This window comes from Lynx canadensis, chromosome B1 (genome assembly GCF_007474595.2).
Source record: "Lynx canadensis isolate LIC74 chromosome B1, mLynCan4.pri.v2, whole genome shotgun sequence".
In the NCBI taxonomy this organism is placed as follows: Eukaryota; Metazoa; Chordata; class Mammalia; order Carnivora; family Felidae; genus Lynx; species Lynx canadensis.
In genome coordinates this window covers 200,508,070-200,534,080 of record NC_044306.2, presented here as the reverse complement: position 1 = coordinate 200,534,080, position 26,011 = coordinate 200,508,070, and the positions used below count along the sequence as shown (strand labels likewise).

Below are 26,011 nucleotides of genomic sequence, written 5' to 3'. Positions count from 1 at the left end.
GAAAGACATCAACCAACTATAAGGATGGACGTGTGATAGTGGAGGACTGTACAAGGTACTCTGTCAGCAGAGAGGGCAAAACATGGAGCTTCAAAGCCACATGCTTCCCTCCAAAGTCACAGCCATTGTGGAAAGGATAACACTTGAGCTGGAAGTGACATCATAACAACAATGTTCTAGGGAAAACTGGAGAGTGGGAGTTGGGGAGAAGTCAGGATACCACTCTGGGCAGAGCTGCCTCTCTCTGTGTTTTCATCCCAGCCTGTGGCATACAGTCCCTGCCTCAATGGTACTGCTGAGCTCCAGCTCTCACCAAGCGAATCCTCTGAGGGCCCAGCTGCTGCAGAGATCCGGATCCAGGGCTCCATGACAGCACCTTCCCCGTCCCTCTGTCCCTGTGTCCCTCCAGCTTCAGGGTATGTAGCAACTTCCTGCTGCTGCTAATTTCCATGTTGCCTCATCATCCATTTGCCCCTCGATATAGGAGAAATACATCCATGTCACCAATTCCCTGAACTAAGTTCCTTCTGTTTGAGATACTCAGGTGGTCTCTATTTTCTGCCTGCATCCTGACCTATATATACATGTATATGTGTGTATGTATCAATTAGGCCAAGTGAACGATGGTAACAGATGGAGGCAGAGAGGTGAACCAGGACTTTGAACCTCAGTGAACATGGAAGAGAGATTTGGGTGGGGGGGTTCCCACAATGACAGTACCTGCTAATGTGCAAACAGCTCATGAGCAGATAGGGGCTTAAATGTATCCATTCGACTTCTGGGGCTTCACTGACCGTGTATGATTTGTTTGCGCCTTCGTATCTGCGATACCCATTTGAAGTCAAAGAACCCACGTAAAATTCCTGCTTTCAGCTCTGAGAGTTGCTCCCTGCGATATACAATTTTTATTGCTTTTTCGAAAAAATAGTTCACAGGGCTCCATATATCTTGATGGCGATGAAATCTGTCACGTTAAAAGGAAGTCTGTTTACCACTGCAGAGGAAAAAAAAAATCCGGTTCCTGCCTCAAACCACTGAGAATTTGCAAGTTCCTTCCACGGTGGTAGATGGAAGCAATCTCATTAGTGTGAGTACCAGAGGTTAATTCTAATGGTTAGTATCCTGCAAACTGACACACTGATTTCAAGTTTTCCTTTCACATAAGTATCACACGACTTTAACACTCGTGGCCATATCCCCGGCTGCCCTGACCTAAGCTTCTCTCTCTTAGAATGTCTGCTGCATGTGGCTGTTACACGCATCTTCCCTGAGTGTGCTATTCCTCTCCCCAGGGTCTACAGAAGAAAGCCTGAATCCTTTAGCCCAGCAGTGAGGCTCCTCATTAGAAAACTCCAGCCCAGACGGTTTCTCAAAAAATTAAAAATAGAGTCACCCCACAATCCAGGAATTCCACTTCTGGGCATCATCTCTCAAAACTGCTCGGAGCAGCATTGTTAGCGATAGGCAAAAGATGGAAGCGAACCAAATGTCCGCAGACAGATGAATGGATAAACAAAATGTGGTCTACCCACGTAATGGGATATTATTCAGCCTTCGAAAAAAGAAAGGAAACTCCTGGGGCACCTGGGTGGCTCCGTCCATTGGTTAAGCATCTAACTCTTGATTTCAGCTCAGGTCACGATCTCACGGTTGTGGGATGGAGCCCGGCACCGGGCGCTGTGCTGAGTGTGGAATCTGCTTGGGATTCTCTCTCTCTCCTCCTCTCTCCGTCCCTCCCCTTTCGTGCCCTCTCTCTCAGAAAAATAAAATAATATGAACATTAAAAAAAAAAAGAAAAAAAGGAAACTCCTACAACATGGATGAAAACGCAGGGCATTACGCTAAGTGAAGTAAGCCACTCAAAAAAGGACAAATCCTGTATGATTCCACTTACGTGAGAGATACCAACCAGAGCAGTCAACTTCGTAGAGAGAGAAAGTAGAATGGGGGTGCTGGGGGCTGGCAGGGGGGAGGGGCGGGGAATGGGGAGTTGTTATTTAAGGGATATCTCTGGATTCTCAGTTTGGGAAGATAAAAAGTTCTGGAGATTGGTTGTAGAACAGTGTGAACGTACTTGACATTGCTGAACTGTATAGCTAAAAATGGCTAAAATGGTAAACTTTACATGCTGAGTATTTTACAACTGAAAGAAAAACCATGAAAAGGACTCCAGTTCAGCCTTCCGGCTTCACCCTCTATTGGCTCTAAAGCTATCTGGTTGACACCCACCCAAAGTACCCGGAGCCTCCAAGCACATTTGATCCCGCTCTGCCTGCGTTGGTTACGCCCTCCCAGACGCAACAGCTGCAATTATCAGAAGACAGCCGGCCCCTCACAGCAGAGCACACCCCCGCCTACTGCGCAAAGGGTTGTCTGATCTCAGCCGACACCTCCTCCCTAGGGTGGGCCCACAGTGACACTGTCCCTGACTTAGGGCTTCTTCTTGCAAAGCATGCGGAGCTCGCTGCCTTGTTTTGTTGTAATTTGTGAGCCTGTCGGATCTTCCCCGCACTGGGTGTGGAGTCCTTTGAGGACTGGCGTGGTTCTGCCCCAATTCTGTCACCCCAGAACGAGGCATTGGATCTGGCATCTCGAAGCAGGGCTTGCCAAATGGACCACAAGTGTTCTTTTGAGTCTCTCTTTCCAGGTAACTGAACTGTGGTTGGTGTGGCCAACAGGGGTATTAGGGCAGATCATCTGAGCCTCCATTGACATGTTTCTCTGATGTCCAACAAGAGCCTCGCTTTCTCCTCGTCTGTAGGAGGGAAGGCTGTCCCCCCGCCAGTCCAGCTCCCACATAGCAACCAGAATGATCCTATACAGAGCAGCAAGCACCCACCTCCACTGAACATATAGATCAAATCATGCCGCTGCTATGTTGAAAGCCCGGCAATAGCTCTCCACTCTCTCAGGATAAAAGCTGAAGCTGCTAAATCCCATTACCCTCTGTTTCACCTCTCTCCCTGGCCTCCCCTCCACCACTCTCCCTGTGCTCACACCGCTCTGGTCATGCCGGTCTCCTCACCGTTCCTGAGACACACCCAGCATGCTGTCATCTCGGGGCCTCCATGCCGCTGCCTTCGAAAGGGTACCTCAGGATTGCCACACCTCACCCCTCACTTCCTCCAGCTCCCTGCTCACACGTCCTTGTATCAGAGATGTCTTCCTCTGACCACTCTCCTAAAGCCGAAGCAAGCCAGACCCCCACCTGTGGTTCACTCTGTGTTGCCACAGAATTTGACAGCACTTGTCATCCTCTGACATGTTACATACGTATTTGTTCATTCGTTTTCTGCATCACTTCATTAGAACACATGCACAAAGAAGGCAGAAACTTGATCAGGTCAAGTGCACTGCTAGTGCTGCATCCATAGCCTGACATGATGTAGGTACTTGGTAAGTCACTACTGAGTGGATGGATGGATGGAAGGATGGATGGATGGATGGATGGATGGATACATGGATGAACTGATGGATGATGGATGGATGATGGATGGATGGATGGACTGATGGATGGATGGACTGATGGATGGAAGGAAGGAAGGAAAGAAGGAAGGAAAGAAGGAAGGAAGGAAGGAAGGAAGGAAGGAAGGAAGGAAGGAAGGAAGGGTATATGGAAGGAAGGATGGATGGATGGATGGATGGATGGAAGGACTGATGGATGGATGGATGGAAGGAAGGATGGATGGATGGATGGAAGGAAGGAAGGTAGGAAGGAAGGAAGGGTGGATGGGTGGATGGAAGGAAGGAAGGAAGGAAGGATGGATGGACTGATGGACGGGTGGACTGATGGATGGATGGATGAATGAATACCTGTGGTGACTGCATAGTTGTCAGGTTTAGCACAAGGGAGTAATGCCACACCAACCTGTAAATATGGAAAATCTGCACCATCTTCCTCTCTTCTTTCCTTATCTCAATCCCCACATAACATTAAGGAATGATTTCAACAATCCTTGTGGTAACCGTCACAAGATAGAGCCCACATTTAATAATCTTGCACTCAAGGTCCTGCACAAAGAGACTTGAAGTAAACCAACCCGTTTTCTGTGTTAAGTCCTCCTGGAAACATGCTCTCCGCCATCTGTCCCTATTGTTAAAATGCTGTTCAGACTTCAAAGCCCATTTCCTCCCCAAACCCGAGCAAGGCATAAAGCATACGTGATCTCTCACTTCTCAGAACTATTGTGTTGTGTCCCCACCTATCTCTCTTATGATTCATATCTTTCCCACCCCTGTCTTTTCCTCATGTGTAAAAGGGGAGAGGGACTACACTGAGTTGTAATAAGATACATGCACTGGCAACTGTGTGTACATATGTGTGTATATGTGTGCTTGTACATACACATATATGCATACGTACATATATCCTGGCACATGGCGGTGAGGTCCCAAACATGCTAACTATTCTTACTAATAACAATGTGCTCCTCCCATAGGACTGAGGCTTCTTGAGAGTTTTGTTTCTGTCCTTAATGCCCAGGCTCTGACCTTTCTCTGGTACTGTTTTTTGACTGACTGAATGAAGGATACCAGTTAGGGAAGGGATTCAGAGCTGAGGGGAACAGCATGGGAACAAGGCTTCAGAAATCTTCGTGTTTTTGCTGCGTGCTGACATTTCCAACGATGCTGACCCGATTTCCTGACACTGCATTCATTGAATTGGTTTTGAACTTCTTCTGTAAAACAGCCTCTAATTTATTGAATCCATTTGGAGGCTTGCTTTCTGCTTTCATATTCTGCTCCCAGATTTCATTCCAGTTTCTCTGACGTTAAGTTGAGACCCAGGTCCTTATTTCAAAAATTTATTATCGAACATAAACACTCTCTGCCCAACTGCAGGAGCAATTTACACCCAGCAGATGGAAGAGTCCCTTTAAGGGATAAATTAGATTCTCTCGTACATCACTTTTATATCATCACGGAGCCATAAATTCTCACAATGCTGGCCTGTAACAGAAGGGAAACCAAGCTCCGTGCCTGGAAATAACCAGGTTACTCCTGAAATTGAATTGGAATTTCCATCCCAAGTGACACTTCTGCATGCCTTCCAGTTTTTTCCATCGGAAGATTTCTTTCCAGTTGCTAAGACCCCAGTACCACAGTAATGAAGAGGCACGGCTGATGTGGGCCCTCTTGGACCTGAGGAGAATGGCAGGTTGTTCTTGGCACAGTGACGGCAGGGAAGGGTTGGGAGGACACTTAGACCGACAAAAACAGGTCCTATCGGTTTTATCGTAGGCTTATTGGTCATTATTGTTTTATTATGGATCTCACCGAAGGCTTGGAGTGTGCCAGACAGGCACTGTGTCAGGAGTTCTAAATGGCTCGTTCATTCCATTTCCATGTAAGCCACTTTTGAAGGTGACAAAACTGAGGCGTGATGAGATGAATTTTTCTGAGCTCTTACAGCTGGCATGAGTGGTGGCGTCAGGACTCCAAACTGGGCAGTCCAATCCAACGCGCATGGGTGACAGACATGACATGGGACAGAGCTGAGTCCAAGCACAAAGTGCCAAAATTTAGGGTGATGTTAAAGTGATTTCTATAGCTCTGAATTTTTATCAAATGTATTTTCTTTCCTTCCAAGATACTGCCTCTCCTCAATCATGTAGTTTTCAGCAAAGAACTGGAAATATATGTATATGAAACATAATTTTAATCAGCATTAAAAATACACTAATTTCTATAGGAAAAAGGGACACTGCATTTGAATTCACAGATTGACGTATGCATAAATAAAACATTGCTGCTATAAAAATACAACTAACAAAAAATAAAGCTCCGGTTTGAGAAGCACCTTCCCTTTAGGGAGAAAGTTATTTACATCTTGATTTTCTTCATTAAAAGGGTAACCAGCTCTATTCCTAGGTATTTTACGATTCTTGGTGCAATTGTGAATGGGATCGGTTTTTTTATTCGTCTTTCTGTCGCTTCATTATTAGTGTATAAGAATGCAACTGATTTCTGTACATTAATTTTGTATCCTGCGACTTGGTGAATTCGTGTATCAGTTCTAGCAGACTTTTGGTGGAGTCTGGGGTTTACCTAACCAAAGATGTAAAAGATCTGTATGCTGAAGGCTATAGAAAGCTTATGAAGGAAACTGAAGAAGACACAAATAAATGGAAAAACATTCCGTGCTCATGGAAGAAAAAATATTGTTAAAATGTCAATACTACCCAAAGCTATCTACACATTCCATGCAATCCCAATCAAAACTGCACCGGCATTCTTCTCGAAGCTAGAACAAGCAATCCTAAAATTTGTATGGAACCACAAAAGACTCCGAATAGCCAAAGTAATATTGAAGAAGAAAACCAAAGCGGGAGGCATCACAATTCCAGACTTTAGTCTCTACTACAAAGCTGTAATCATCAAGACAGCATGGTATTGGCACGAAAACAGACACAGAGACCAATGGAATAGAACAGAAACCCCAGAATTAGACCCACAAAAGTATGGCCAACTAATCTTTGACAAAGCAAGAAAGAACATCCAATGGAAAAAAGATAGTCTCTTTAACGAATGGTGCTGGGAGAACTGGACAGCAACATGCAGAAGAATGAAACTAGACCACTTTCTTACACCATTCACAAAAATAAACTCAAAATGGAAAAAGGACCTGAATATGAGACAGGAAACCATCAAAACCCTAGAGGAGAAAGCAGGAAAAAACCTCTCTGACCTCAGCCGCAGCAATTTCTTACTGGACACATCCCCAAAGGCAAGGGAATTAAAAGCAAAAATGAACTATTGGGACCTCATGAAGAGAAAAACCTTCTGCACTGCAAAGGAAACAATCAACAAAACTGAAAGGCAACCAATGGAATGGGAAAAGATATTTGCAAATGACATATCAGGCAAAGGGCTAGCATCCAAAATCTATAAAGAATTCACCAAAAACCACACCCGAAAAACAAATACTCCAGTGAAGAAATGGGCAGAAAACATGAATAGACACTTTTCTAAAGACATCCAGATGGCCAGCAGGCACATGAAAAGATGCTCAATGTCACTCCTCACCAGGGAAATACAAATCAAAACCACACTCAGATATCACCTCACGCCAGTCAGAGTGGCTAAAATGAACAAATCAGGAGACCACAGATGCTGGTGAGGATGTACAGAAACGGGAACCCTCTTGCACTGTTGGTGGCAACGCAAACTGGTGCAGCCACTCTGGAAAACAGTGTGGAGGTTCCTCAAACTATTAAAAATAGGTCTACCCTATGACCCAGTAATAGCACTGCTAGGAATTTACCCAAGGGATACAGGAGTGCTGATGTATAGGGGCACTTGTACCCCAATGTTTATAGCAGCACTTTCAACAATAGCCAAATTATGGAAAGAGCCTAAATGTCCATCAACTGATGAATGGATAAAGAAATGGTGGTTTATATACACAATGGAATACTATGTGGCAATGAGAAAGAATGAAATATGGCCTTTTGTAGCAACGTGGATGGAACTGGAGAATGTTATGCTAAGTGAAATAAGTCATACAGAGAAAGACAGATACCATATGGTTTCACTCTTACGTGGATCCTGAGAAACTTAACAGAAGACCATGGGGGAGGGGAAGAAAAAAAAAAGTTAGAGAGGGAGGGAGGCAAACCATAAGAGACTCCTAAATACTGAGAACTGAGGATTGGTGGGGGGGTGGGGAGAGGGGAAAGTGGGTGATGGGCATTGAGGAAGGCGCTTGTTGGGATGAGCACTGGTTGTTGTATGGAAACCAATCTGACAATAAATTTCATATTAAAAAAAATGATTCCAGATACAAATAAAAAAAAGAGAGAAGGGTAACCAGCTCATTGCAGAAAATTTCAAAATGGAGAAAAGAAGGAAAGGGATTTGATGAAATCTCCGTTCAATGCCAGCACAAGGGGAAACCTTCTTCGAATCTTTTTCTGTTTGATAACAGTGTTACGCAATTTCATAAGCTATAAATTTTCTCTAAAGATCATAACAATAACTGCTTTCAATATTGCTTCATTTTCTTTTCTTTTTTTTTTTTTTAAGTATATTTCATGCCCAGTGTGGAGCCCAACACGGGGCTCAAACTCACGACCCTGAGATCAAAGCCTGAGCTGAGATCAGGAGTCGGACACTTACCGACTAAGCCACCCAGGCTCCCCAGTACTGCAGGGTTTTCACAGTTAGTGTTATACATACGGGTGCACAACCGTCTCAAGTCTTCAAAGGGGAGGTATACCGTTTATGTAGCCAATTTCTTTCCTTTGGGTTATTTTAGAATGATCAATTATCTGGGGCACCTGGGTGGCGCAGTCGGTTGGGCGTCCGACTTCAGCCAGGTCACGATCTCGCGGTCCGTGAGTTCGAGCCCCGCGTCGGGCTCTGGGCTGATGGCTCAGAGCCTGGAGCCTGCTTCCGATTCTGTGTCTCCCTCTCTCTCTGCCCCTCCCCCGTTCATGCTCTGTCTCTCTCTGTCCCAAAAATAAATAAACGTTGAAAAAAAAATTAAAAAAAAAAAAAAAGAATGATCAATTATCGTAAGTCGTGCCGTGTTAAATATCCTCACACCTCGTATGCAGGCCAGACTGGAGCCATACCATACATTCCAAGAAGTGAAATCAGTGGGTTGAAGTGTATGAATATTCACAAAGTGCTTGAAACTCAAATATATTTCTCAAATATATTTCCAAAAGGGTTGTTACAGTTTTTGCCACCGGCAAATATAGATTCAGACTTCCCAGAGAACGTTTTTCTAGAATGCTTTGTCTTGGGAAATACCCAAAAGCAAAGCCCAACCTAGGTACCCTCATCCCCCCAAAAGTCTGGGTGGTCCTCAGGGACACATTTTATCCTGGCTCCTCTGTGTTCTGAATCGCTTTCCGCATGGCTCTCACTGAGCACTTCCCACACTGGCTGAGATGGTCATTATTTATGTCTGTCACCTAATCCAGCTGTGAGCCAGGGGGGCAGGCACACAGTAGGTGCTCAGTGCATAATTAAGAAGCATTTGGGTTCTGGGGCACCTGGGTGGCACAGTCGGTTAAGCGTCCGACTTCAGCCAGGTCACGATCTCGCGGTCCGTGAGTTCGAGCCCCGCGTCGGGCTCTGGGCTGATGGCTCAGAACCTGGAGCCTGTTTCCGATTCTGTGTCTCCCTCTCTCTCTGACCCTCCCCCGTTCATGCTCTGTCTCTCTCTGTCCCCAAAAAAATAAATAAACATTGAAAAAAAATTAAAAAAAAAAAAGAAGCATTTGGGTTCTGAAGAAAGGGACCACATACTTATGTATCAGGGTTTCTATCGCGCTGTCCCGCACACAGTAAGTGCCAATTAAATACAGAAAAACCTTGGTTTGCGAGCGTAATTCGTTCTGGAAACATGCTTGTAATCCAAAGCACTTGTATACCAAAGCGAATTTCCCCATAAGAAACAATGAAAACTCAGATGATTCGTCCCACAACCCAAAAATATTCACATAAAAATGGTTCCAATACTGTAACACAATACAAAATAATAAAGAAAATACAAAATATAAAGAAAAATAAATTGACCTGCAGTTACCTTTGAAAACCTTCATGGCTGGTGCGAGGGAGACAAGAGAGAGGAGGGTTACTGTGTAGGACGACTTTCAGCATCACCAATGGAATCACTGCTGTCTATTAGCTCAATGGAATCTTCTTCTGCATGGAGGCCCTTGTTTACGCTCTCGCGGATGTTGACTACAGTATTGATAAACTCTTGTCATACACTGCATTTAATGTAACTGGCAATAAGGCAGCAGAGGAAAGGGTCTCTATCTGCAGGCAGCCTGACCTAGAACGGAGCAAAGCATTTCTAAGCTCACTCTTGTCTGGAAAAGCAAAGGACTGTCCACAGGTGCTTCGAAGTGACCAAAAAAAAAAAAAAAATACACTAGTGTCAGTTGTGGGCACCTTCCAACGCTCTGAAAAATCACTGATTTCTGCCAAACACCACACCTGAGACTGAGCATCCAAGCATGGGAGACGATCACCCACAATCCCACAGTGAGTGAGAGAGAGAGAGAGAGAGAGAGAGAGAATCATTGGCTCAGTTGTGATCATGTGACATTCGGCATCACGTAGTACTCGTATTACAAGACACCACTCGTTTATCAAGTTAGAATTTATTAGAAATGTTTGCTCGGCCTGCGGAACACTCGCAGAACAAGTTACTCACAATCCAATGTTTTACTGTACTTACTAACTCAATGAATGTCAACCAGAGATTCGATGTACTTCAAAGCTTGCCCGGGCAGAAAGAACCAAGTCTCAGGATATGTTCTTTCAATTCCTTGGGCCTCACTCTCTCATTTAAGGTATAAACACTTATAAATACCTACTATGTGCCAGGACCTATTTTAGGTAACCAGGAAAGAGGTGATTCTGAAAGCATCTTGAGAAAAATCCTCACTGAAGTATGAACAGAGCTCACGTGGATGCCCCGAGGAGAAGTCACCCAGAGAAGGGTGGTGTCTTCGCACGGGAGCGGCCTGGAGCTGGAACGTGACTGCGGTCAGTTATACTGTGCCCTCCCGCCCCCGGAAGGTATATCCAAGTCCCAACCCTGGTACCTGTGAAGGTGTTTTAAGATGTAATTCAATTAAGTAATTCGAGATGTGATTGCCCTGGGTTTAAGGTGAGCCCCACATCTTTCAGTTTCCCGGTAACCCTGTGGGAGGAGATCACTCCTCCTGTTAACAGAGACAAGCCCTGGGGCACCTGGGTGGCTCAGTCCGTTAAGTGTCTGACTTCAGCTCAGGTCATGATCCCATGGTTGGTGAGTTCAAGCCCTGCGTCGGGCTCTGTGCTGACAGCTCAGAGCCTGGAACCTACTTCTGATTCTGTGTCTCCCTCTCTCTTTGCCCCGCCCCTGCTTGCATTCTGTCTCTCTCTTTCAAAAATGAAGATTTAAAAAATTAAAAAAAAAGAGAGACAAGCTCAAATCAGAGAGGTAATGGACTTGCCCAAGGTTGTTTGCACCTGGCACACGACACAAGACCTCTCAGCGCCAGCCCTCACGGTGGTGAGTGGGGGACCACGACCCTGCCTACACATGGGGTGCCCTTGACCCCTCACCCTACGGTCAGGTGCAGAGTCTGGGTTTCTCTTCCTCACAATCGCATTTCCCGCGTCCAACCACTCGGCAAGCTTAGGTCAGAGGCTTGGTTTGTTTGTTTAAAATTCCACTTGTCATCAGATATGACCCAAACTGGGAGCCAAGAAGGGCAGTCCACTGCCCACAACTCAACTAAAGCCCCTGAAGCCACTGGTTCAGAAAATCTTGGCTCTTCCCATCTTTCACCTACGTTGCCATGACATGAGTTACGAGCCTTTGCCAAGGGAGGACATGGGATGAGCAGCCCAGCCACATTTCCACACTTGGCATAATCTCTATTCCTATCACTTGGACAGACTTGATTTCCGAATTCACTGGGATTGGCCGACGAAAAGCATCATCCCAGCCTCATGTTGCAAACAGTTTCTTGGGAAAGGCACATGGGCAATTTTCCCAAATTCTCAGTTCACCTCTATAGAATTCAGAAGGTATAAACCTAAGACCGTGAGTCTACTTACCAAAAAAAAAAATTTTTAAACCATAAACACACAAGCAATGCAAACTAAGGGCACACTTTCTCTCCCCATCAATTCATGCAAAACCTACTGGATGCTGGTGCCGTGCGCACAAGAAAATAAGCAACTCGCCAGGGAATGCCAAGAACTTCAAGGAGGAAGGAGGTTGCATACGGTCACTTAAAGTAAAAGTTTTATTTGCATGTACGAGCAAAAGCCAAAGAGTTTTGCCTTTCTATCCGTTAGTCACAGGACGTTTCCTTCATGAAAGCTTGGGTAGTGGACAGATATTATTTGTAAATCAGTGGAGAAGTGGGCTATCAGTGAGAGTGTGGTGACGGGGCGGGGGGTACCTACTGTTTGCTCCTGGGTTAAGTTACTTTTTCTCCATGAGACCCAGTGGTCTCACCTGTATAAGGCAGCTGATAACGGGACCCACTTCAGTTGGCTGTTTTTGGGATTAGACGTGGCCACACCTGCAAAGCACTTTAAACAGAGCTGGCACATGCAAAGCGCCTGGCAAATGTTGATGGCCATGATGGGGGTAGCATCCGAGAAGCACGTTGGTTTCTGTTTTGTAACTTCCAATGACCTGTTCTAAATATGGGGACTACCCACTACATTTAAATGCTAACTGCACATAAATGTGAACAAGGCTCAGTTCCAAGCCCCGCCCTGGAAAGGACTCACTTTCTCATCTTATTCCCACCCAAAGACACAAAATGTCAAAAATCCCATGGGTATGTGCCTTCTTACATGCTAATATTTTTAAGATAAAATTGTCCGTGGCGAACATGAACGGTGAACTTAAAGAGGGAGTTTGAGGCATGTGATTTATTTTAATGGTTTCTTTATTTTCAAAAAGAGAGAGCGAGTTGGGAGTGTCAGAGAGAGAGAGAGAGAGAGAGAGAGAGAGAGAATTCCAAGCAGGCTCCGTGTTGTCAGCGCAGAGCCCAACGTGGGGCTTGAACTCACGAACTGTGAGATCATGACTTGAGCCGAAACCAAGAAGCGAATGCTTAACTGAGCCACCCAAGTGCCCCAAGGCATGTGCTTTAAATCAGTGGAAATGCTCACACTAATGGAAGGATTGTCCCTTATCTTTCACGCACATTCTTTTGAATCTTTTGAACTTTATTACACATATTATTTATTAAAAAAATAAGATCTGGGTGTAACCCTACACTCCACACCAAAAACAAGTAAAAACAAAAATTGAAAAAAAAGGATTCACTTCTTTATTTCCTCAGTGTATTCAATGAAGTGACAAAAAAAGATACATTTTATAAAAATCAGTATTTGTATACTTTTAAGCAATTTGTAGCAAAAAGGGTTGATAATGCTAGTTTAACTAAAGGAAGAAGCTTTCTGGTGTTTCAGGATTAAACTATTATTGGTCCTAGAGATAAAAGGTTTTTCCCAAAGTAAAAAACTTTACAAACAAATTATTCCTGGGAAAAATCTGACAGTAAGCAGGTATTTTGTTAAGGCTGAGTCCATTCAGCCCCCAACTCCAAGGCAAGGCTGGAGAGTTTTCTCTAGCACCTGATGGAACTCCTGTCCTGGGAGGAAGGACAACTGTGGGCCCGATGAGGTGAGCCATCGCTGGGACTGCTAAGTGTTGAGACTGTACATTCATTTACACATGAGGCAAAATCAGGGCCAAAAGCACAGGAATGCACAGTACAGGCCAGCCACGCTTCATCCGGAGAGCTTCCCAAGGGAGGAAAACCCCCTGTCCTGGGGGTTTCAGGCAGGCAGAGCAAAATCTGATAGAAGTCACCCCACTGGAGAAAATTTTCCCCAAAAGGAGCTTGAAGATGTTGCCCCAAACCCACTCTGGTCAGCATTTAGACCACCTCTTGGTTCAAAACACCAATCAAAGGGTTGCCCTTCATAGGCTCGTATTTGTGCCACAGAATCGGATCTAAAACAGCAAGAAGAGGAGAGAATTCCTGGTGACCTGACCCTCACCTGAGCCACAAGTTCCCTTCCAATCAGCTCATTTTCCCCGAGTGGATGGACGGAATGCCACAGCTCCTACCACGGACCACGGAGACTCTAAGAAGCCATTACTATTCATTTCCTCCTTTTTCTTTTCTTTTTTTTTTTTTTTTTTTTGATGAAAAGTGAAGTATCATACATCAAAAGAATCACGACTACCTAATGGGGTAGACAGGAAAACATCAAGACGTTTTTACCCTCAAACATGAGATTTCAAAGGAGCTGCACGTCTGTGGCCCACGACTTTGGGCCCCAGCAGAGACCTTGGAGAGGCTGGCATCTCAGATGTCAAGGGACCCACGGGCAGAAAAGTTACAGGAAGCAGAGCAAGGAATGGAGATGGACTTATCGAATGTGAACTTGTATTTGTGAGTGATTTCAAGGAAGTCTGTCTTTCCTTCCTTTCTTCATTACTTCACTGATTCAGTAAATGGTCATGCTGGGCAACGAGTCTGGTGTTGAAAATCCAAAGATGAACAAGGTAGAAAAGATATCTGCCTCCAGGGAGTGGGCAGACAGGCAGGTTTCTTCTCTGGTAACCTAGACATGGTAAATGACTCGGTCACCCAGCTGGGATTGCATCCCAGGAAAGAAGTGGATGGTGGGCTTAGCAGGGTGGGGCATGGGATAAAGGCAGTGGGGACACCCTCTGAGGAAGGGAGCATCTGGTCCTTATTTTGGGTCTGTCTAGGGGTTGCCCAGACAGGACATCAGTTAGTCAGGACATAACCTCAGCTTGCCTTTTGCGTCTGGGAAGGCAGCAAGGTGTGATGGAGAGAGACTCTGACCACAAGCCATACTCCAACTTCGAATCGCAATCCCGCTGCTTTTTAACAGTGTGACTTGGGGGTAGGACCTCAACCACCAGAAGCTTCACACACCCATGGAACAGAGCCTGCCTTGGGGGCATTTGTCGTTAGATTCTCAAGTGCTTATGTTCACGCTTATACGTGCATGAACACTCATTCATATCAGCACGCTGTCAGCAGTTCAAGGCAATTTGAACAATTAAGTGGCGTGGCGGGGATCGGCATGGGATCCGGGGTCAGACTATCTTGGCTTAACCCTGGTTCCACCATCTCCAGTTGGGGGCAGGGGGCAAATCACCCAATCTCTCTGCAAAATGCTGGTTGTAGCACCTAGCCCATTTTGTTTTTTAAGAGTTTATTTTGAGAGAGAGAGGGAGAGGGAGAGAGAGAGTGCTGTTAGCACAGAGCCCAAAGCGAGGCTCAAACCCTCGAGCCCTCAGATCATGACTTGAGCTGAAACCAAGAGTCAGATGCTTAACCAACTGGGCCACACAGGTGCCCCTAGCCCATTTGATTGATGCCAGGATTAAATAAGCTGATATTTGTGTGTGCTCTATCTATCTATCCAACACACACGTTTGCATACATATGCACACGTACACATAAACACACGTGTGTGCATATGTGTGTATATATGTATATGTGTACCGACACACAGAAGTTCAATAAACTTGATTCATTGTGACTTTTGCCATTCATTTGATCTTGTATGATTGGTCCTTCTGGACACCTCGTCCAGTGACCCTGCCGTGGCTGAAGATCCTTCTCGGGAAGTGCTTTTGGGGCCTTCAGAAAGGCCATTCTCAATTACCAGCTGGACCATGTCACTACCAAGCTTCAGCCCATCTGTGGATGACACCAGCAAGGGCCTCACGGTGTGTTCCTCACCAATCTGAGCAGGGCAGGCTCTCCCCCCCACCCCCCCCCCCGCCCCCGCCTCTGCCCAGGCCTCCCACATCCGGGTGCTTCTGCCCGGTGCCTCCTGTATTCCATCTTGGGGCTAATCCCTCCTTGTCCTCAAATCACTACAAGTCGAATGTCCCAGAGGAAGCCTCCCCAGCTTCCTCTGTGTCCCCTGCCCCACCCTGCATCCCAGTCTGGGCTGGGTGCCTTCCTCGGGGCTCCTGTAGCCACTGTGTGGCCCCCTGGTGTGGGTCCCCATCTTGAATTGCAATAATTTGACCCCAGAATGGTTGCCTCTTCCATCTAGGAGAGCTGCTCATCATTTTTTTCCCAAGGGCTGGCCACCTTCCTGGTTGAAGAACGAAGGACTGACACACTCTAAAAAGTAGATCTCTAATTGCTTGAGAACAATGGTTTATTTTCAACACTAAATGATATTCCCCTACTCAGACACTTTCAAACTCAAGGGGTATACTCTGAAATACCTTGTGCTTTCTTTTTTTTTTTTTTTTTTTAACGTTTATTTATTTTTGAGACAGAGAGAGACAGAGCATGAACGGGGGAGGGTCAGAGAGAGGGAGACACAGAATCTGAAACAGGCTCCAGGCTCTGAGCTGTCAGCACAGAGCCTGACGCGGGGCTCGAACTCACGGACCGTGAGATCATGACCTGAGCCGAGGTCGGCCACTTAACCGACTGAGCCACCCAGGTGCCCCTACCTTGTGCTTTCTATAGATCTATAACACCATCCTCAAAGGTGGGAGATTTGTCACCACCGAGTATATGAGAAAAGAGTAAACACCAGGTTCCATAGTCAGTTCTCCAGACAAAGCAAAGAGAATGAAGCTGCTACAAGTTGCCAGGCACAGTTAAATGCTTTATGACCTCTTGCTCATGGAATTTGCACAACAGCCCAATGAAGTCGGCATCATCAGGTCCGTTTTACAGATTTGAAAACTGAGGTCCAAATAAGCAGCTGGAGTTCAGTAACTTGCCCAAGGCCACCAAGACAGAAGACACAAGTTTCTGGTGATCCAACCGAGGCCTGCATTGGCAGAATGATTCTACAACCTTCACGTGTGGCAACTTTCAAGAAAGCAACATCCGTTTGTCTGTATAAATATGGCAGCAGGGGTCGTCTGGCTGACTCAGCTGGCAGGCGGCGCGTCTGCCGACTCTTAATCTCAGGGTCATGAGTTTGAGCCCCACCCTGGGTGGGGAGCTTACTTAAAAAAATGTGGCGATGGCAATGTCTAGCACAGAAGGAGCGGGAGGTTCATAAATTCATCTGTTGAATGAACGCAACACATTGCACGGCATTATCATATATCCTTATGCCCAGAGTGCACAGCCCATAATTTCAAGTCTGAACGCACGGTGAAGGGACTTGTTGAATTACACAGGAGGGAAAAAAGTGGACTCAAATCCCTGCCAAATCTACCATTTTAGAAATGGTAAGGTAGGTGGATTTTTAAACATTTCTCTAAGTTGTGAGCTCGCTCCTTTTCTCCAGGGTAGATCTGGAGTCTGAGGGCAGATGATCTGATTTTTAAGTACAGTGACTTAGAAACACTGGCTGAAATGAAAACGTGGTTCCCACCATCACGCTCATATGTCACAGTTCCAGTTCCTGCCTATCTTTGGCTCTGCTCTGGGAGGCTGGTACCCATATCTCACCAACGTCCACGTGACTCCGTGTCTGGGGCAAACGAGGCCAACTGATCATCTTTTGCACACTAGTGCAGCAGCGGCTGTGATAATTCACAAATGACGTTTGTAAAACGGACCGGCAAAGAACGTGGTCCTTTGAGCACTTTGAAAGAACCCTGCCAGTGCACAGAGGTGACGGCGGCATGGGGTGACCTTCCTCAACAAATACAGCACAGCGCTTACAGACACAGAGTCTGGAGCCAGGGTTGCTGTGTGCAAAGGCCGATGAATGGCCACATAAATGGACAGCGGGCCTGCAGCGAACACGCGGCATTACACTGAACAACCCCTTTACGACTACGTACGACTACTACCATAACTTCCTCTTCCTCCTTCCTGATCTTGTTCGTTGTGTGACGTTAGCCAGTTGTATCAAAATTAGGGATGCAAATAATCCAAGGAATCAATGGTTCTGAAAGTGATCTAATACAGAAACAACCCCTATCACTTTCTCCCCATCTCTCTCTCTCTCCATCCATCCATCCATCCATCCATCCATCCATCCATCCATCCATCCATCTTGTCCAGGTGACAATTTTGGTAGACATAGCTCCTTTTCTCTAAATAATAGATAACTTTTGCATTTCAGGCTCCATCTATTGGCCTCCCACTGTGGAAAATGAGGATGTAACACTCTTCCCCCCCCATTCCCCCGGCCCCCAGAAGACACGGTCATCTTCCCCTCCAGCCATTCCCCAGTGGAGTTTTGTATTTCTGGTTAGACTGACCTTCAGGGCTGCACTGATTATGATTGTATGGAGTGAATTCACGTAATAAGCTGTGCTACAAACAGACAACATCCTGTACAATGCTTCCATTCCCTAGAGTTAATAACTGTCTTTTATGTATTGTTGAGCTTTTTCCTAAACTTCTCATTTATTCAACTTCAGATGCTTCACCAACTAAATAAGTTCCTCTCAAGGCATCCAGAGGCATCAGGAATCCCACCAGCCCATGATTCCTGGAGAAGTCTGCCCCAGGGTATTTCGATCCACTCTAGTCAGCACTGGTCAGGGTCTACACCGTGGGCAAAACCGACATCCTGGGACCTCCCTTTATCACCATCCTGGAGACTCCCCTATGCCTCTCTCCTCTGCTGGAGCCACACATTTTCCATTCCTTCCCCCTTCCTGATTTATTCCTTTATTTTCGTGGAGTCCACCTCTTTTTCTGATAGTTCCTTGAGAAAAAGGAAATGTAAGGTACATTTTTTGGAGACCTGAACTTCTGGAAATGTACACCCTCACACTTGATTGAGAGCATGTGTCCGCTGCCTTCTAGCACCTGATAAACCCCAAACACGTCTGATTCCTCAGCCTTTATATATAGCCTGCTGTTCATCTGTGGAAGCTTATGGGACCTGGGGTTTGTCCTGATGGGCATCTTTCAATCTGGAAACTCAGCTCTTTCAGGTACAGGAGATATTCAATAATTATTTCATTGATCATTTCTCCCACTATGTTTTCTCTCTTGTCTCTCTCTCATCTGAGGTTAGGATTACCAGACTGTTGTCTCATTTTCTTCTATTTCCTCTTGTATTTTCATTTTTTTTAATTTTTTAATGTTTATTTATTTTTGAGAGAGAGACAGAGAGACACACAGAGAGAGAGAGAGAGACAGAGAGAGAGAGAGAGAGAGAGACAGAGAGAGAGAGAGAGAGAAGGGGAGGGGCAGAGAGAGGGAGACAAAGAATCGTAAGCAGGCTCCAGGCTCCGAGCTGTCAGCACAGAGCCCGACGTGGGACCTGAACTCACAAACTGTGAGATTATAACCTGAGCCGAAGTCAGACACTTAACCAACTGAGCCACCCAGGCACCCCTCTCGTATTTTCTATTTATCCTTCTATATTACTGTATGAGGGATGTCAACTTTGTCTTCTAACGCATCTTTTGAGTTTTTCATTTCTACTGTCACATTTTTAATTTAGAAGAGCTCCAATGTTTTCCAAATTTTAAATAAACATGGTGATTCTTATTATGTATTTCTTATTATATACACATTTCTTATTATATAATTGCAAAAATCTTTTTATCCCTCTGGAAACACTGACCACGGTTATTTTGCTATTTTCTCCTCCTCGCATGGTGTCTATTCATTCCAAGATTTGTTTTTCCTCTTTCCATTTCATTGTTTGGACCTCACTGTTTGTGCCAAGAGATTTCCATATGTCTTATAACCCTTGGTCATCGGTTACCTAGTTGGCAGCTTACGACAAATGAGTGGGGTTGTTGGCTGTGAACTACGTGCTAAGTGGTGGTGGGGAAGCTGTGAAGTCAAGTCTCTTTGCTCTTGGATCACCCCTCACTGAAATCACAGTTTCCTGCCTGGAGGAAGGTCTGAATATGCCACTCCTGGAGCCCAGCTGGCATGGGGAGAGGTTGTGTATTTTAGCATCTGGTTGGTATACTCTTTCCTTCTAAGCTTATTTATTTATTTGGAGAGACAGAGAGAGCACGAGTGGGGCGGGCAGAGAGAGAGGGAAACATAGAATCCCAAGCAGGCTCCGCGGTGTCAAGCACACAGCCTGACGCAGGGCTTGAACTCACCAAGGGCGAGATCGTGACCTGAGCTGAAATCAAGAGCTACACGCTCAACCGACTGAGCCACCCAGGTGCCCCGATACACTCTTTTCAATACAATGTCCCAACTCAAGTAAGCTTGGTGTACTTCAGTGCAAACCCTCGCTCATTTTTGCATCTTTAGGGAGCAAACATTATTTGTCTGCTTGGGCAAAATTACTCAGACGATTCCTCAGCCATCGAGTTACTCACAATGGACAAGCAGCTCTGGGTTCTCAATACTTCCTAAAAGGCTTTCAAACAGTTCACCTTACTTTAGCCTCCTTTTTACTTCCCTTCTTCCTTCCATATATACTGATGACGGTCAGTCCCTGCCCCTAGGGAGCACTCTTCAGCGTCCATCAGCGCTCGGCTGTCCCCAGTGACAACCTGGAATTTATGTTCTTGGACACTAATCATCCACCACTCTCCGTTTTCCTTCAGAACCTCCCCCCGCCATGTTTTTCTCTAGTCTCCTCTTTAGTCTTCCCCATCTTTGTGAGTTTGTCATCTACCGAACCTTCTTGCTGCCGTTTTACTGGAGTTCCAGGAGGAACACACTGTAGATGTGTTTGTGTGTGTCTGTGTGTGTGCATGCTTAATCTACCATTTTTACCTAGAAGGTCAAGTCTTTCCTTGCCATGTCTTCCAAAATCACACGTCATAAGAAGAGCAGTGAGGCACGGCGCAACACCCAAGGTGAACAAATCTGGAGCCACTCACGCCAGCCCCCTCCTCTGGAAAGAGCGAGAAGACTTTGCTTGTGACACCATCACTTTGGGAAGCCTCTGGCTGGCCTCCTGCCTCTGCAGACAAACTTGCTTTGCCGGCCTGCTTGGAGTGCCAGAGCTGTGCACGGGCAGCGGGAAGCAAGGGTTCTGAGCAAGGAGCAGAAACCCAGAGCTTATACCCAGAGCCCAGGGCCAGCCCCGAGGCGTTCCCAGGAGAAAGAAATCCTCCCCGCGGCACAGCACCGATTTCACGTATGGAAAGGAAGACAGTACATTCCCTCAGACTCCCAACTAACGCCACGTGACCTTTCTAACGTGAGACTGGGGGGCCAGAACCTTCCAGCCTCCTGAAGTCACGCTGCAACGGAGAAGCAAAGGCCAACCACCAGCCGCGTCTCTCTGTGGCGGGGTGGTGGCCTCGGACGCAGGTGACAAGGGAGCGGGCCGTCTGTAGAGGATGTAAGGGCGGGAAGAGGCTGTTCTGATGTTCCTGAGCTCCACCTGCTGCCCCTCCGGACAGACGTCGGTGAGGAAATGCCCCGCCCGGCCTCCCAGCGGGCCATGGCCCCCAGGCACCCCTCCGGCAGCCCAGGCACCTGTGGATGATGTGGAACCTCTGCAGATACTCCAGGGCCAGCGCCAGCTCGCAGATGTACAGCTTCACCGCCCCCTCCGTGAAGTGGACGTTCTGCTGCAGGTGGTAACGCAGATCTCCGCCCAGGAGCAGGTCCACCACCATGAACATGTCCTCCTCGTCCTGGAAGGAGTACCTAGGAGCGCAGAGGGACAGAGCAGGTTAGGGGACAGAGGTGCTCCAACGTCCTCTGGACCGATGCCCCCGTTTTACAGAAGCGTAACTTGAGGCTCAGAGAGAGGCACTGGTGTCACCGAAGTCACAGGGCTCTCGCAGACAAATGGCATTTTAACCAATGCCAGACATCAACACATGACTTTAAGTTTTAAGATGTTTTAGGGGCCCCTGGGGGGCTCAGTCGGTTGGGCGTCCGACTTCGGCTCAGGTCACGATCTCGCGGTTCGTGGGCTCGAGCCCCGCGTCGGGCTCTGTGCTGACAGCTCGGAGCCTGGAGCCTGCTTCGGATTCTGTGTCTCCCTCTCTCTCTGCCCTGCTTGAGCACTCTCTCGTCTCTCTCAAAATAAATCAAGAAACTTTAAAAATAGAATAGAAAATTTTTAAAGTTTTTATTTAAATTCCGCTTGATTAATTAATATACAGTGTAGTGTTAGTTTCAGGTGTCCAATCTAGTGATTCAACACTTCCATATACCAGGTACTCATCACAACAAAGTGTGCTCCTTAATCCCCATCCCCCATCTCCCCCAGCCCCCCAACCACCTGCTCTCTGGTGACCGTAAGTTCGTTCTCTACAGTTAAGAGTCTGTTTCTTGGTCTGTCTCTCTCCCTCTTTTTTTTTTTTTTCCTTCCTTTGCTTGTTTGCTTTGTTTCTTAAATCCCACAGCAGAGTGAAATCATATGGTACTGGTCTTTCCCTGACTGAGTTATTTCACTTAGCATAATACTTTCTAGATCCATCCATGTTGTTGCAAATGGCAGGACTTCATTCTTTTTTTTTTTTTTTAATGGCTGAGTAATAGTCCAGTGTATACGTTACTTTGTCTTTAGTACCTGCTTTAACTAGGTGTTTTTGGGACCTGAGGTAGGTACTCTCCAAAGCTGCACCCCCCTCCCCGACGTCCCTCTCTTCCCTCCCACCACACGCGACTCCCCACACGGAGCCTGGTTCTGCGCCCACTGAATGCAGTGATGTTCTGGCAAGTCTGCGTCCAGGCCTGAAGGGAACCAGCAGCTTCTACTCGAACTGCCTTCCAGGACCCGGCCAGAGCCCAAGCCCCACGGAGAGGCCACAAGAAGGAAAACAGGAGCTCCAGCCAACCGCCCTGGCTGAGCAACCAGGGACAGCCAGCAGCGACCGGCAGCTTGGGAGTTTTTTTGGGGGGGTTGTCCGTTTGTTTGTTTCAGCAACAGAGAATGACACATTACTCAATTCGTTTTTTTTTTTTTTTAATTTTTTTTTAACATTTATTTATTTTTGAGACAGAGAGAGACAGAGCATGAACAGGGGAGGGGCAGAGAGAGAGGGAGACACAGAATCCGAAACAGGCTGCAGGCTCTGAGCTGTCAGCACAGAGCCCGACACGGGGCTCGAACTCACGGACCGTGAGATCATGACCTGAGCTGAAGTCGGACGCTTAACCGACCAAGCCACCCAGGCGCCCCTCAATTCGTTTTTACAAAATGCATTCAGGCTTCCTCAGGACTAAAGAGCCAATATATAGAACCTCAGGATGGTGTTCAAACCTCGAAAGAGGAATCTCACCCTTGTAAAATGTTTTCACATTCCATACAGAACCGTGGGAAGTTAAGGGAATCCTGAGATATAACCACAGAATGACAGACTGTTTTCATGGGGGCTTAGACCTTTGACTCAGACCCTCGGAGATTAGACCTGGGCCATCCAGGCTCTTCCCCTCGTTCGACAGAAGAGCAAACTGGGGCCCAGAGGGAAGAAGGGACCCAGCGAGTCAACAAGAGGAGACCTGGGCCATCCAGGCTCTTCCCCTCGTTGGGCAGAAGAGGAAACTGGGGCCCAGAGGGAAGAAGGGACCCAGCGAGTCAACAAGAAGACGGGCACACGAACCCCAGACCCAGTCTCTCCCCAGCGCATTTACAACCACACACCACTAGGTGGTGCTGTGACGCACGCACTGTGCTCCCCCAACCTGGGTGTGTTTCCTGGATTCAAGCGGCCAATATCTCATTTAGGATTTTGCATAGTGTTCCGATGGCACTAGCCCACATTTTCCTACCTGCCACTGCGCTGGCCCAGATTTGGCATCATGGTAATACCGGACTCTACGATGAAGTGGGGCTCTTTGTTTCCATTCAAGAAGCGTCTGTGAAAAGCATCGCTAGTTTGTGGCAAGTCTGGTCTCAAAATGCCTGTCATGCCCACACTTCACTTCGGGTTCGCTGGGGATTCTCCCTCTCACTTCAGGGGCTCCTGTTGGCGCTGTCTGATGGCTCCCGCTCCTCCCCTTCAGCAAAGAGATGAGCAGATGAATGGCCCCGGCTGACTAGGAGGTGTTTACACACGTCCCCTGGCTGCTGGTGTCAGTTCATCAGGACCCCTTGGGGTGCTCCCTGGGACGGATGAAATAAAAGCCTTCTCCTCTGGGCTTGCCAGGCTAGACGCTGTGAAACCCTCTTGCCCCAAATGGGGGTACAACCCACCTGCAGCGGGAAGCGGCAGAGGGTCAAACAGGGTGAGGGCTAAACACAGAGAAGCCTTGTTGGAGATGCTGGCTCCAGCCTGGACAGAAGCCTGAACCTTACACTCACCACGCACAATGACGCGCCTTCTGACCTAAGCTACTTGACACGGTCTTTCTGTCATTTGGAACCCAAAGAGTCAGCTGGTACATCTCTCTGCGTATTTGCTACTGGAGAGGAGGGTTCAGATGCTTAAAAAGGAACCACAGGAATTAGCTCTAAATGCCTCCTACAGATGCCCAATTTGTATTCTGAGAGTTGAAGGACTATTGAAACATCACATGAATAACCAGTTGAGTTCTGCACCCTTGTTCACAGCTAAACTGTCAAAGGGCATCTCATTCGATATTCCGTCAGAACTCTTTGGAGGGGCAACGTGAATTTCTAGGAGAGAAACTTGCAGACCGGAGTGAATTTTAAGACGAAATCCAACAGGCGAAGAGAACAGAAATTTAAGCAATAACTCAGGTTGTTGTGGCTTTCTCTCGCCACAGATCCAGTTTTTGCCCTGGGCCATGGACTCTACATCCCCAAGGAGACTCAGCCCTGTTATTGGAGAACAGAAAATGACCTTTCATTTATCTCTGCAGCTTTGTGCAATGCTTCCTTTTGCCTCCTCTTGGGCTGGAATGGTAAGTATGTCCTCACAATAATGCTGCACATTGTCATGGAAATGGAGATCACAAATGAGAAACCTGCACTCTATCCTGGTAACCCTGAGCCATGGAGAAATCAATTAGGCTCTCCTTCCAACATCAAAGAAGTTCAGGAGTTTGGAAGGCACCAGTTTTGGCTTGGATGCGGAAATATACCAGCACGCAGAACCCTGTGTCTGGTTTAAAAAAAATGTGTTCCTTAATTTCCAATCTTGCTCCAAAAAGCTTTAAAGGTTACTTGCAAAATACGTATCATTTAGCAAAATTAAAAGTAAGTAAGCCATAGATCGGGTCAAAGAATAAAAAAGGGACTCAAGAAACTGTAAGCACGCAAAAATACCCCAATTATTGGTCAGCGAGCTCGTGTGTTGGCCCCAAACAGGCCATAAATGTGTGTCTAACCTTTCCGGCAAAAGCAGGAAACACGATCAGCCTTATGATCCAGGGTCAACGTGGAAACAAGAAACCAGTTGTTTAGGAAAAGCATGATTATTCCTGGTGCGAAGCCAGAAGGAACTTTCTCCCACTAGATTCTTACAACGATGGCATTCTGAAACGTGGCAAGCAACGGTCTGCATGAAGTACCTCTACAGAGTAACACGCTTAACAGGGATTTTTTTGAACGATGCTCAAGAGACACTGAAGGCATCAAGGTCCGAGTCTGCAACAGCAGCACCTCATGGAGAAAAGAGAGGTGGTCTGGTGTCATGCTCACGGAAGAGCTTTCTTAACCGAAGGATACATCTAGAGGAGACACCTGGTGAATGCCCTCAGGGACCGCGTCCCAAGTGTGGGATGGCCCACGCATCCACGAATCCTCAGAAGGCTTCTCTCACGCATCAGCCCGGTGCCAGAAGCTAGGAGTCAGTGGAAGAGGTCGCCCTCGATGGCTCGCCTGAGTTTGGGGTCATCAGAAGGGGGCTGGGATTTGATGTCACGGCCATGACTAGTGCCCTGGATCAACCCACTGCCGCGGATCCAGATTCACCCTGGACGTGGACCCCGCGCTCCCGCGTTCCCAAGGAGCTCAATATGGTCCCTGCCACCACCTCTCTGCTCTCGTCCACCCTTCTCTTCTCAGTGCGGAGCAGCGGTTCCCAACCAGGGGCAACGCTGCTCCCCTGGGACACAGAACAACGTCTGGAGATGCTTTGGGTTGTCCCAGCTGGGAGGAGTGCTACTGGCATCTAGTGGGTAGGGGCCAAGGATGCTGCTAAGCCTTCTCCAAGGCACAGGGTGGCCCCTCACACAAAGAATGGCCTGGCCCCAAATGTCCACAGTGCTGTGGTTGAGAAACCATGGTTTAGATTCATGTTCTTAGAAGCCCTCCTCCCCAACCCTGGAAGACTGAGTTGGGGGACACTCCTTTTGGTCCTTGGTGCCCTATAATAGCACCGATAAGGCGCCTACCACGGGCCAGGTACTGTTCCACGTGCTTTATGTGTGTTAATTCATTTTATTCTCCCAACAGCCCTTTGAGGTAGGTACTAGTGGGAGCCACCTTGGACAGGCCTGGACACGGAGGCTCAGGGAGGTTAAAGAACATTTCCCCAGGAAATGGAAGAGCTGGGAATTGGACTAACACAACCCATCTCCAGAATCTAGAGTCCCTGCCTGAGGCTCTGACAGCCCTTTCCTCGTGGCTCGGGGACCCTCTCTCTCCTGGTCTCTTCCCCCCACCAGCCAGCCATCTCTGTGCACAGGGATCAGGCCTGTTTGACACTGTCCCCCTGCGTTTAGCACATTGCCCAGAGCATCATACA

General features: G+C 47.1%; 1 protein-coding gene across 4 annotated transcripts in view; it reads right to left on the bottom strand.

The window, feature by feature from the left end:
• STK32B (serine/threonine kinase 32B) overlaps window positions 1–26,011 on the bottom strand; it is a 395,708-nt gene that overhangs the window by 108,949 nt on the left and 260,748 nt on the right. For all 4 annotated transcript variants that reach the window (XM_030314218.1, XM_030314220.1, XM_030314219.1 and 1 more), the window contains exon 4: window positions 20,880–21,053. In XM_030314218.1, coding sequence (XP_030170078.1) covers window positions 20,880–21,053 — 174 coding nt within the window. The remainder of the gene's footprint in view (window positions 1–20,879; window positions 21,054–26,011) is intronic.